Source organism: Pleurotus ostreatus, assembly GCF_014466165.1.
Source record: "Pleurotus ostreatus strain PC9 chromosome Unknown scaffold_7, whole genome shotgun sequence".
Classification (NCBI taxonomy): Eukaryota; Fungi; Basidiomycota; class Agaricomycetes; order Agaricales; family Pleurotaceae; genus Pleurotus; species Pleurotus ostreatus.
In genome coordinates, this window is record NW_023503162.1 from 1,378,577 (window position 1) to 1,390,832 (window position 12,256).

At 50.3% G+C, this 12,256-nt stretch overlaps 6 protein-coding genes across 6 annotated transcripts; 3 read left to right on the plus strand and 3 right to left on the minus strand.

Annotated features, from left to right (window-relative positions):
- Positions 1–445: 445 nt before the first annotated feature.
- PC9H_009678 (uncharacterized protein) lies at positions 446–1,379 on the minus strand (the record flags this gene model as incomplete). The annotated part of the gene is made up of 2 exons (XM_036779176.1): positions 446–1,279; positions 1,341–1,379. 2 exons carry the CDS (start codon positions 1,377–1,379, stop codon positions 446–448), a joined length of 873 nt encoding a protein of 290 aa, XP_036628565.1.
- Positions 1,380–2,041: 662 nt separating this feature from the next.
- Positions 2,042–2,995, minus strand: PC9H_009679 (uncharacterized protein; the record flags this gene model as incomplete). Its single annotated transcript, XM_036779177.1, has 1 exon — positions 2,042–2,995. The coding sequence occupies one exon, from the start codon at positions 2,993–2,995 to the stop codon at positions 2,042–2,044; it is 954 nt and encodes a 317-aa protein (XP_036628566.1).
- An 803-nt stretch (positions 2,996–3,798) lies between these two features.
- On the plus strand, positions 3,799–4,937 carry PC9H_009680 (uncharacterized protein; the record flags this gene model as incomplete). The annotated part of the gene is made up of 5 exons (XM_036779178.1): positions 3,799–3,957; positions 4,018–4,058; positions 4,126–4,217; positions 4,279–4,353; positions 4,405–4,937. The coding sequence occupies 5 exons, from the start codon at positions 3,799–3,801 to the stop codon at positions 4,935–4,937; spliced, it is 900 nt and encodes a 299-aa protein (XP_036628567.1).
- Positions 4,938–5,002: 65 nt separating this feature from the next.
- Positions 5,003–8,307, minus strand: PC9H_009681 (uncharacterized protein; the record flags this gene model as incomplete). Its single annotated transcript, XM_036779179.1, has 16 exons — positions 5,003–5,086; positions 5,159–5,903; positions 5,954–5,988; positions 6,114–6,157; positions 6,217–6,387; positions 6,466–6,557; positions 6,635–6,673; positions 6,735–6,795; positions 6,873–6,957; positions 7,016–7,029; positions 7,096–7,200; positions 7,259–7,341; positions 7,398–7,937; positions 8,002–8,072; positions 8,142–8,153; positions 8,200–8,307. The coding sequence occupies 16 exons, from the start codon at positions 8,305–8,307 to the stop codon at positions 5,003–5,005; spliced, it is 2,289 nt and encodes a 762-aa protein (XP_036628568.1).
- A 638-nt stretch (positions 8,308–8,945) lies between these two features.
- PC9H_009682 (uncharacterized protein) lies at positions 8,946–10,735 on the plus strand (the record flags this gene model as incomplete). The annotated part of the gene is made up of 9 exons (XM_036779180.1): positions 8,946–9,053; positions 9,106–9,228; positions 9,279–9,375; positions 9,429–9,534; positions 9,591–9,723; positions 9,777–9,980; positions 10,046–10,189; positions 10,236–10,384; positions 10,474–10,735. The coding sequence occupies 9 exons, from the start codon at positions 8,946–8,948 to the stop codon at positions 10,733–10,735; spliced, it is 1,326 nt and encodes a 441-aa protein (XP_036628569.1).
- Positions 10,736–11,146: 411 nt separating this feature from the next.
- PC9H_009683 (uncharacterized protein) lies at positions 11,147–12,216 on the plus strand (the record flags this gene model as incomplete). Its single annotated transcript, XM_036779181.1, has 8 exons — positions 11,147–11,265; positions 11,328–11,392; positions 11,499–11,558; positions 11,610–11,673; positions 11,727–11,853; positions 11,907–12,014; positions 12,069–12,121; positions 12,177–12,216. The coding sequence occupies 8 exons, from the start codon at positions 11,147–11,149 to the stop codon at positions 12,214–12,216; spliced, it is 636 nt and encodes a 211-aa protein (XP_036628570.1).
- Between the last annotated feature and the right edge of the window lie 40 nt (positions 12,217–12,256).

Genomic DNA, 12,256 nt, shown 5'->3' on the forward strand with positions numbered 1-12,256 from the left:
TACAATAGCTGTATGAACACCATTGTATGCATAGCAGTGTAGCTGACCGTCATACCGATACCGTGTACTCTAGGATCATCTAAGCAGCAGGAATACACGATAACTCTCCGGCGAGCACGTTTCCGAGGGCGTGTGTTCTCGATCTTTTTATAAAGACAAAGAGCACTGTACCATGAGAACGAGGTTGGCGCAGCTATTCATGATCCATCCCTAATATGGAGATAAGGAGGTCTTCTCCCGCTGTCAAGAGCAACGAGGTGAAAGGATCTATGAATACGTGGAAGTCACTGAGTCAGACTCCCATGTAGGACCGAGTATCTGCCACCAACGGGCCACTCACCGTCAGCAATGAAACTTCCGGCGCCCCCCAATCGCCACTATCAACTGGAGTCGACGAATTCAGCGTATGCAGACTTCGAAAAAAGAGGCTTCTCCATTCGAGGCGCTACCTCGTCAGAAGCAGAAGAGTCTGCATATCGGGAACACACCCCTTCTCTTCCATCAACCAATCTATCACCTCCTTTGCATGAGACTTGACTGCCGCTCTCAGCATCTCTGAGGTCACTTGGATGCGATCTTCCAGCTTCCTCTTCTTCCCGGCTTTCAGCTTGCTCTTTCCGACCCTACACGCATCACCAGTGCCTTGGATCCCATCAGTCTGCGTGCTGCTGCTATTCTGAGCCCCTTCGACCGGCTCGATCCCCTGTCTTCCATCTCTTTCCACGAGCATCTTCACCATCGCGATATTATTCATTCGGATCGCAACAAAAACCGCTAGCCCATTCTTGCACCGCGGCGATGCGCCCTGGTCGAGCAGAAACTCGACGAGCGGCGTAAATCGAGCGTGCACCGCCTTCGTCAGTGCATATCCGTCGTGCGAGCTAGGATCTGGCGCGGGGAAGGACGAGGATGAATATAGGTATCTCAAGAAGGGCAGTGGGTGATCGCGCTCTTCCCAACGGGGCGCTGAACGAGATGCCGGGGGGCGCAAATTGTAGAAGAGCCGTTTAGGAAGCTTTGGGCGGTATGTTTGCAATGATATGCCGTATTTAGGAGCTTGTCGACAGATTGCATCGAGCACTGGTTGCGAGCAGATAGGATATCGCAGTGCCCTCGATACGATGTCGAAGTTAGTGTGCCCGCTGGTGGCGCGCAGCGCCCTCGCTATGATATACCGCGCACGGAAAGAAGCCGGTGTCGAGGAGTAGATTGCATAGAAATGTTTGCAAATGAGTGGCAGATTCTCAGATGTGGCGTACAGCTGAATTTCATATAGCAGCTAGGTATCCCACCATAGAGTTATGAGATGCATGAACTTCTGTAGATTGTGGATCACTTACTTCTACTGGAAGGCTCGCAAGACCAGTCCGTCGACGCATCGCAAATTTGAGTGCCAGCAGTCACATGACGACGGACCGACCTTTCGACTTGAAGGAAATCAGGAGTACCACTCGCCGCCTACCTTTCCTCATTTATGGCTAGTACCAGCGCGAAGTGACGATGAAATGTATCTCATCAAGCTGGTCGTTGTTGGTACGAATTTCGAAAGAGCACGCCCCCCTTCGCTGAGTTGTTAACACGACACTCAAGACTCACCTGAGTTGCCCGCCAGAGGAAGAGGGATGATAAAGCTCAACTTGACACTATTTAGTGAGAAATTAATTGGAATATATTCTTTGTCACTGGCTCCGCTTTTCCGCCGTCGGTTCTTGCATCCGGGGTCTGCTGCTTATCCTCCATGATATCTGGAGCACTTCAACTTCAACGTCACATAATCCGCGACATATTATGGCGGACGGGGAGTGTATGTGGGGGAAGTCGTGTGTGGGGCGCCATGCTGGCTGTGTGTGACTTAGCCAGCGTAGGGGTTCTTCTTGTGGTGTCCTTGATTTTCCACAATGCATTCAATTCCCCGTGTCCAAGTAAACTCTTCCAAGAGAAAGTCGTGTGTCGTGTGTGTTAGGATAAGTCGACGAGAACTATTACTAGTTGATAGACGTAAGTACTATTTCCAAGTCCATTACTTTGAGATCAAACCCCCCTACACGAACCTCGCCAGTAGGTACGTCGATGGCCTCACCGAGTTCGGCATGAACATACTGCCAACCAGCCCGCGCCTTGACCATTCATCCACCAATATATTCGCCCAGCCAACAACCCACAGCATAGTCCAAACCCACCCCACCCATCCTTGCACCTTCGACCTCGTAACCTTCTTCCACCCCGCTTCCAGCACAACGCCGACGCCCATCATCAGGAAATACCCCCCAACATATGCGAAATCCGAACCCCTGCCCATACCCCACAGCCCTATATGGTGGAAGATCCCCGACATCAGGAAGACCCCCATCACAGCTCCGAATCGTCCAAGGAGGAAGAACATAGGCTTCCCGCCAACGGAAATGAATTGATGTCGGAAGAGCTGATGCCAGCGCCGCGTCCAGAACTCATTTAGCGAAGTCGCTTTCCACGGAGAGTGGAAAAGCGGCGGCCACTGCTCCGGGTGTTGCGCAAAAATAAGCACGCCGATGATAGTCATTATGTCATAGGCAGCCTGCATAGCAGAGTATATCGTGAAGCCTGCAAGGAGGCATATGGCACTTGAGCGGAAGTACCGTGGCACAGGTTCTAGATTCGTGTCGAAAATGGTGCCCCCGTCGGCTGATCCTATAGTAGTAGGGGAGAAGGACTGCACGCTATAGTGTGCGTTGTCAAGTAGGATGATATGCCACACCGCCGACGCTAGTGTTTGCAGGATAAATCGAGGCCGTGCCAAGGTGTGACGCGTCTCTGGGGGTAGCTGGAGTCCTGTCGACCAATCCCAGTCACTGCCCCGCAGGTTGGTGATGAGGTCGGAGGCATCGCGAGCTATACTGAGCACGCCGGAGGATGATTCGGGCTTGTCGTCGTCGTCGTCGCACGCAACTTTCTGAGTTGTCCGTGCACGTTCATATGGTTGGAGAGGGAACGTCCACGCGATAACGCGCATGGCCATGGTACCGAATACAAGCTACAAGGAGGCAAGGTCCATCGCCTGGCCCATACAAGTCAAAGAAACGGCAAAGCTTACCAGAAGGCCATGGTTCCAATATATCAGTCGGTCGTCCTCCAGCGACTTGACCAAGTCCACAGTCGTACATGCCCGAAATAGCGTCCAAAGCGTTACAGGCAGCAATGCTAGCCGTACCAGTATCGTGTTCGGTAGGGTGACAAGCACGGCGGTGGCATAGTAGCACAATATCGGTGGCAGAAGGTCTTCTAGAAAAGTCTGATACGACAGCGGTCTGCGCGTTTCCGGAGAAGGAATGAGGGTCGGCAGTCATTTGACGCCTATGGTTCCGCTCTGCACATCAGTTCCGCCGTCCCCTCTATGATTTTCTAGTCCACGAGCTCACCATGCCATGAAGTCTACCGCCATCCACCTGTATCACCGCTTTGCTGCGCAAAAATGACCGGCGGAATGGTCTGGGGTCAATTTTGTGGGGTTCACGAAGAGGCGCTGTTTGGAATCATGCCGGCCCCTGTCCACAGTCAGGGTTCTGAATCAAGGGAGTACCTTTCGATAGATCTATTTATTCCTACCTATGCGCAATAAATAGACGGATGGTGAGGGGGATTCGCGATTTTTGCGGCCGATATCGTGTGTTGCTTTACGAATCACTCACACGTTGCAATACTTTGAATAGAGGCCCATCGGCAGACCCGTTATCATCTTCCTATTATTGTCTGGGGGCAGGCCTATATAAACAGTCAGGTGTACGATCTACCACATTCACCTCAATTTGGGCTTGAAGAACAATGGCAGACGACAAAGTTGGATTCGAATTCGCCCCCCTCGACCCCAAACTCTACTCCCTCGACGAGCAGGAAGCTGCGTTCTTCAAATCTGCGACAGGGATCCAAGATGAAGAGGAGCTCAAGAAACACATCCTCGATGTCCAAGCCAAGGCTTATGCTGTGCGTATTATTCAAGCCAAGATGTAGTGGATGACTTACTTCCACGTTCGCCTGGCGCAGATCTTCGGCTACCCTTGCATTCGAAGATTCTCATTCCTGAGGTAGCTAGGCTTTCATCGCGCGCGTTCGCTGTGACGAACCTCACTGATAAACTACGGTCGCGTGCAGGCTAAAGATATCCCGCCTTCCGGCATACGATCAAGTACTCAAGTTGGCTAAGGAGCGTCAGGGGGCTATCTTGCTGGACATCGGTTGCTGCTGTGAGTTCCGTGCCTAACCTTCTAAGTTGATTACCAACATCGACATTAACTCGTCGCATAGTCGGAAACGATGTCAGGAAAGCCGTAGCCGACGGTTGGCCAATCCAAAACGCCCTCGCGTCCGACCTGCGTCAAGGTACATAGCTTCCACCATTCCAGTTTCTTTAATCTTATAAGCTCGAATCAGGATTCTGGGATGCTGGGCACGAGCTATTCAAGACCACTCCCGAAACATACCCCCTGAAGTTCATCCCCGGAGATGCGTTTGATCCAGCATTCATCGCTCCCCACGACCCTTTCTACGAGTCTCCCACTACGCCGGTCCCAGACTTACAGTCTCTGTCCTCCCTTACGCCCTTGCAAGGCCACATCGCGGCGGTTCACGCCTCCTCATTCATACACCTGTTCAATGAAGAACAGCAGACCCAAGTCTGCAAGGCCCTCGCCTCTTTAGTCTCCCCTGAGCCTGGGTCCATCATCTTTGGTGCCCACGGAGGACTGCCCAAGAAGGGACTCAGGGGATTAACCTTTGGGGGTTCCACCCGAAGGATGTTCTGCCACGATCCCGACACCTGGAAGGAGCTTTGGGACGGTGGGATATTCAAGAAGGGTACTGTCAAGGTCGAGACGAAGCTCGTGGAATACAAGAGGGATGATTTTGTGGAAGATATCAAGGACGACAAGTTTTTTATTCTGACCTGGTCTGTAACGAGGCTGTAGTTCTGTTAGTAGAATAGGTCATGTAAAGACATTCGAAGCCCAGTCCAAGTCCGTACCAATGCAAATTATAGCGTATCTCGATGTCCTAATTCGTTTCGCATTCCTCTCGTGAGCATGAGTAGCAAATTCTCGATGCGAGCTTGGCGATCCTACACAGTGAGCAAGGACAAGCCAACAAGTTAGCAACTCCTCGTTAGTAGAATACTGAACAGATAACGTGCCTGCAACTCCTTCATCTCATCCTTCAGCTTTTGAACGGGGAGCCCCCGCATGTCTTCGACCACACTCTCCATCTTCTTCAGAGTCGCTTCAATATGCACCGCAGTCGAACTATCCGTATGTATTTTAGGGGCGAATAGACGGGCGAGCGGGCTCCTCTCAGTAGGGGCGTCTGCTAAGTGTGCCGCTTCCAGATTTATGGGTGCCAGAGTGCTCGCAACTCGAGGTCTGGGTGACGCATGAGGCGACGATCTATCCCGCAGAGGGGATCTCGGCAGACTGGTAGGTCGCTTTCTCGGCGTTGTCGGCCCACTCCGCGGTGGCCGTACATTATCTCTAGATGCCGTCGACCTTAACGCAGGCAGCTCGTCCTCGTCGTCTTCACCGTCAAAGAGATCGTTGAACTCTTGCTGCGGGATATCGAGGTCAAAGATAGCATCGTACAAGTCATTCGACGAAGATCCCACGAGCGCCTCTACGATGGGCATAGTCTTGATCTGGCGAGGGAGGCTGTTGAAGAGGCTGTGGGCCGCATCGAGGCCTGATTCGCGGAGCTTTTGGCCTGCGGCGAGGTATCGCTCGTATACGGCGATTAGAATAAGGATCGGGAAGGTGGTGAGCTTAATGAGGAGAACGTTTAAGGAGTGCAGCGCGCGGGGCGTTAGAACGAAGCTGGCAGGTTTGAGTATTATAAACGCGAGAATATTGAAGGGTGGTTGGTATGAGAACAGCGCATCCGATTTGACACTAGTATACAGATGTCAGCGTCCTAGTCAGAGAAGAACAGAGGAGTATACCCTTCGATGGTGGCTATGGCGAATTGAAACAAGTACTAGTGAAGCGTAAGTTGTCTACCAGTGCCTTCAGCCCGTTGCTTACCTCTCGATTAGCATTCTGCGGTAGCGACAGACGAGCCTCAGTCAGCAACCATCAAGTCAGCAGCCGCAATGGACCCACAGCGTCAATTCTAGCGAACGTATTTGACAAGATGGAGATCAGGACTGGGCATTTCAGATCAGAAAAATAGTACGAATGCAGTAAGTTGAAGGCAAGCACTCACTTGTCAAAAGGAGTGTATTCGACAAGGCAGCAAAGCCCGTCATCAAGATGGGCCCAAAGAGAGGGTGGAAACTTGATGCTTGGCCAAAGCTAAGGTACGTATTCCCAAACCATATCTGCACCATCAGCCATGCAATGCCTTTGAGCGTCCACCCGGAATCTGAGCCGGAGGCTGGAATCAAAAAGGCGTAGGAGCGACGGCGTTATTGATTAAGGGAGGGTTCACAACACGAGGTTGAATGGAACATACCCAATGTCCATAAAGTGAACAACAGCCCCGAGAAACAGATAGCCGCCATGCCCATGAAGAATACGAATTCTGCGATCATCGCGCGTAGGGCGCTACGTATATGCAATTTCGTTAGTTGGGGAGGAGATATGGAAAGAGGTTCCCTGAAAGCCAAGGGCATAACACTCACAGAATGACAACATTATTGGAGACAGCGAAAAAGGCGAGGCTACATAGCGTTAGAAACAATTGAATCCGGCGTCCAGTATATTCAGATAGCAGGGACTTACCGCGGAAATAGGATACAAGCCCCACAGGCAAGCAAGTCAAACGCAGTCATAGAATCTTCAACTAGACAAGGCGACGTATCCACATGAAGGAACGTGGTGAGCGCGGGGATGTAATACAACATTGCGATGGAAACGAACCGTTATTGTGCGCAAGCCCGTGAATGCGAAACCCCAGATAGCTAATGAATACAAGGATGAAAGATGTGTCGAAGACATTCCACATCTACATAGATAGCAGATTAGGCGGGTCATGGGGTCGAGTGTAGACAAAAAAAGCCAACGTTTGCGATGTAAACTGCGCGAATCGCGATGCAGGGTTAGCTATAGGTGCAGGGCACTGACTAGTAAAGGCTGAACCCACTGATCCATCCATGTTCGGTGGAAGCTGTCCATTCCTGAAGTGCGAAGGACGACGCGAATAGAATGAATGTTGCTTCCCATGCATTCATCTTATTAGGGTCTTGGTCTGATGTGAATCAGATTAACCACGGCCATCCGCTATTAACAGGGCTTTGACGACGCACGAAATAAACATAGCACAAAGGTCACCAAGAGGACACCGAAATTCATGAATTCGAGGATTGCACCGTATCGCGGGACACGCAGCCTAAGATTATCGATGCGTGTGAGCGCGAAAGAGTAAAATGGGAAACCGTTGTCTACCTGTAATGATCAAGGAAAGGAGACGTGCGGGTGTCGTATATCTCTATCGGCCGAGGCTTATAGTTGTCAGCAAGCACTGAGCGGTTTGCTACAGTGGAAAATACGACGCGACCGGAGTATATATCATTTACAACCCTCTGCGCGACTGGCGTGGATAATAGGTGTTTTGCTTGAGTTGCGATAGCCATCTCAAGTGCGCTTTGGGGGCTGTTCATGACGTCTTCATCTCCAAGGGCCTGAGAGACGTCTTCGATTATATCGGGCATGGCTCCAGCAAGCGGGTTCCAACTTGTAGTAAGCGCAGCGACCAATTGGATATGATTTCCAGCAAAGCCGTTGAGAAGCTTCATGGCCATGATTTCGCAGAGATTTGCTCGCGTAAGCATGACACTGGAATAGGCTAGATCGTCCTCAGAAGCACCCAAGAAGTACGATCGGACAACAAGACAAGCATAGACCACGGAGAGATTCTCAAGCCTCGCGTACTTTTGAACGAGAGGTCGAACAATAGAGAAGTTGATGTCAGATGCGGTTAGCTGCCTGCGCGGAGAGTGTCAGTGAGTTCATCTGCGAGTTCACGGCTCCGAAAAAGTAAGGTGCTCACTCCCAACTCAATGTACTGTCTGCGAATTCTCGGACATAAGTAGCGGAAGAAGCACCGGAGGTCCGACACACCTATTGTTCTCTGGATAAGGAAGAAAGTAGAATCGGATGAAGGTATACGGGAAAGTTAAAATGCCTCACAGTTACATCCCGCTAAAACATTCGTTAGGGTAGTTACTCCACATGACCGTTTGAGAACAAAAAGACATGCCTTCAGGTGAGGAATCAATGGGAAGACTTTGACAGAAGATAGATACTCGACTGTAGGGGCCAAAAGACCGCGAGATTGGCCTTCTTGATCCATCATGTACGGGTCCAGAGGCCTTGTCCTCGAGATTAATGTCGCTCAGCGAGTTGATGCGCCGTGGACGGTAATGGCAGGGAATGGGGCCCACTGAGACAAGCAGACAGGGTCTTGTGTTCCAGAAACTTGAAGATGAAATTGGATTTAGAGTGTTTCCTTCATCAGAAGAGCCAGGAAGAGCCCCAGGGGCTTACCTGAAGAACGTGAATTCGCAAACGGTTTTTCGTTGCAAGGGAGTGGCGGTCACTGCAGCGCGCAGGGTCGAAACCACATGTAGTTAGGCGCCCGGCGCTTGGGACTATATTATATGGATATTTCCTTTTCCGTACTCAATTATATTGGTGGAGACATACAGGCTAGTCTCTACCACTGCAACCACCATCTCCTCCTCGTTCCTTTCAGTGAATACCACGTACCTCCGTTTGTACCAACTCCATTTACAGCGAAAACTCGTGTTAGGTCTGTTTGGATGAAACATAGCAGCGGTAACACCTGTCTTTCACACCGGCCGTCTCCGGCGGTCCGGAACACAATAAGGTCGGAGGCGGAGGTCATTATAGGAACAAAGTGTTGGTGAACAAAAGCATCCACATACCTGCTTTTGTTCTTCTCCATTTCCCCTCCCCCTCCTTTCATGAGATATGGGCAATGTCTGCTGCTGCTTTTCTGAGCCCGTCGACTTCGAAGGCGAAGTCAATCTCTACCATTTCGACCTCCACCGGGCTGTAGGTAAAGGTGCCTTTGGCAAGGTGCGTGGGGCGAGCGATCTTGGGCCTTGCAGTCATAACCAACACCGCACAGGTCAGAGTTGTGGAGCACAAACGAACCAAGAAGCTTTACGCCCTCAAATACATCGATAAGTCACGGTGTATAAAGCAAAAGGCCGTCGCGAATATTATACAAGAGCGTAGGCTACTGGAAGAGGTGAGCCCTCCAACGTGGTACATACAAACATAATCTGACACCGTACCCAGATCGACCATCCGTTCATCGTCAACCTGCGATACGCGTTCCAAGATGATGAAAACTGTTTCTTTGTGTTGGACCTCATGCTCGGCGGAGACTTGCGATGTATGTGCCTAGCCCTGTCTGTTGGTCCAATCCTCATCAGTGTGCCTCCCCAGTTCATCTTGAGCGCAAGGGTCAGATACAAGAGGATGTAGTGCGGTTCTGGATGGCCGAGTTGTCATCAGCCCTAGAATATCTCCACCAGCAACGGATTATTCATAGGTACGCCTTCCACCTCATCTTCCGAAGATTTTATCAACTTAAGATTCGCTGTGTAGGGATATCAAGCCCGACAATATACTTTTGGATGCTATGGGTCACGCCCATCTTACAGACTTCAACGTCGCAGTACACTACTCTGAGCGCCGGCTCCATCATTCGGTGGCTGGTAGTATGGCGTACATGGCTCCGGTATGTATGGTTTACCATCATAATTTGATGATCAATTCACGTTGTCAATGTAGGAGGTTGTCAGTCGCAAGGGATACTCCTGGTCAGTAGACTGGTGGAGCCTGGGAGTTACAGCCTACGAGTTACTCTTCCACAAACGCCCGTTTGACGGTCGCACTGCTGAGCTCATGCGCAACTCTATCCTTTCGGATCCCATTAAGTTCCCCGAGTCGGCGTCTTCGAAGTGCAGTGACACAGGAATATCTTTTGTAAAATCGGTAAGTTTCCTCTCACGTCCCATGGGATTCGTCGCATCATTTAATGCTCGTGCTCGGGGATATAGCTCTTGGACCGAAACGTCAGTAGCAGACTTGGCTGCCGGTCGAACGGCCGCGGAATGGAAGATATTCGACGGCACCCTTGGTTCTCTTCCATCGAATGGGATGCACTAGAGAACAAAGACTCTCAGCCTGCCTTTGTTCCTGATGTACGTCTCTTCTAACTCTCTCGTTCATAATGCATTCTAATAATAGGACGGTATTAAGATGAAGCAAGCCAATTTTGATGTGTCTCACGAGCTTGACGAATTCTTGATGGTCGAGAAACCTTTGACACACACCAAACGCAAGGCTAATGCTGACCTGGACAAACTCCGGCCTGAATTACGGCAACTGGAGGAACAGTAAGTCACTCTATTGCCCTTGTTCCCCATTTAAATATCTCCATATATCGATCGCTAACTATCTTTCTTCTTGTTTTGTATCTTTGTAGGTTCACTGTGTACGATTTTTCGCGTTCGAAACGGTTATCGTACTACCCCCACAACCAACCAATTGCGGTTGGTACAGATTCAGAAGGCAGCGACCCAACAGTGGGACACTCAACTACCAACACACTGATCCCAACTGCTACAATCGCCGAGCGATCGTTGGCCGGTACTCCGGTGCTTGATTCAATAGCACGAGGACATTCAATATCAATGTCCCGGCCCATGCCACAGCCGCCACCACCTATACATGTCTCCGGTTCCTGAACGTTACGATCTTGATGTTCTTCCGCCACGACCGCCGTGCCGACACTCATCTTGGCGACACTCATGACTATATCCTAATATCATCGATAATACCCAAGCAACTAATGTATACCTCAAGTTATTCTTCTAATATGGGCATATCTGCAATCACCTTCCTCCCCCCTTTTGCCATCGTTGTATTTCTTGCATATCTTCGCATTGCTTCCGAACCACTCATTGCTGGACTTGTTTGTGTTACCTTTTTCGCCTGCCTGTGGCATGGCCCATCGATGAAGGATTGTACCCGCATTAGTGCAACAGTGTATCTTGTATCACCATGTTATACAAATCTTGATTAGCGTTTCCCTCCTCGGTGCATCCGTTGGCCTTCGGCACCGTGACGCGCCTGGTCGTTTCATTGTTCCTCCCACGATGATCGCGTTGAAAGATATCCCTACAATCAGGCAACTGTACAGAACAAGTGCACTGAGCATTGCCAAAACGCGACGTTATCCCTTGATTGAAGCCCATCTTGACCGCATATCGCTTCTGTGCGTCGATCGGGTTGACTTTGCACTATGATCATCGCCAGACTCACCGCCAAGCCCTGAAGGCAAGGCGATATCACCAAGGTGCAAGTCGACGCGATTGTCAACGCCGCAAACAGGAGTTTGTTAGGTGAGTTCTTGCGGTGTAATTGGTATCTACTACAGTTGCTTATCGAATAAGGTGGCGGCGGAGGCAAGTCCGACAGATTTTCACTGGCAGGAACTTCATTCAATAGCCAGCATTCTAGTCGACGGTGCTATTCATGATGCTGCTGGTCCGAAACTCCTGGCAGAGTGTATGTGTTATTTCTGTTGAAGTGTACAGGCCCTCTGACATACGACACTAGGTCGCCCCCTGAATGGTTGTGAAACGGGAGGAGCGAAAATTACCAAGGGTTACGACCTACCTGCGTTTGTGTTTTCCCCCGTATTCGACCGTTTCCTTGTGCCTACTGGATAACTAGCCTTCACGTCATTCACGCTGTCGGGCCAATCTACGATTCGAACGATGTTGAAACCAAGGAATCCCAACTGGCCTCTTGCTACCTGAACAGTCTAGAAATTGCGGTTAATAATTCACTCAAAACTATTGTAATTCACAGCTTACTGGTTGGGAGACCTCTTCTGAGTCGTGTTTGTCCTAGGCTTTCCCCTGCATCTCAACTGGGATCTACGGTTATCCTATCGAGGACGCCACTCATGTTGTCCTAGACGTCGTTCGAAAATTCTGCGACACGGAGACTGGAAAGGAGGTACGATCGCCTATTCGATAGACATTGTCCATCTTTACTCATCACATCCATCAGCTCGATCGAATCATATTTGTGGTTTGGAGTAATACAGACAGGGCCTTGTATGAGTGAGGCTTTCACAACGTATCATCTCCACAATTCGCCGTAACACACGACTCATAGGAAACTACTCTCGGAATATTTCCCCTCCGATAGCGAATGAGCATGGTGGCTGAAGTTGCCGAGAGATGACATGTTGACAA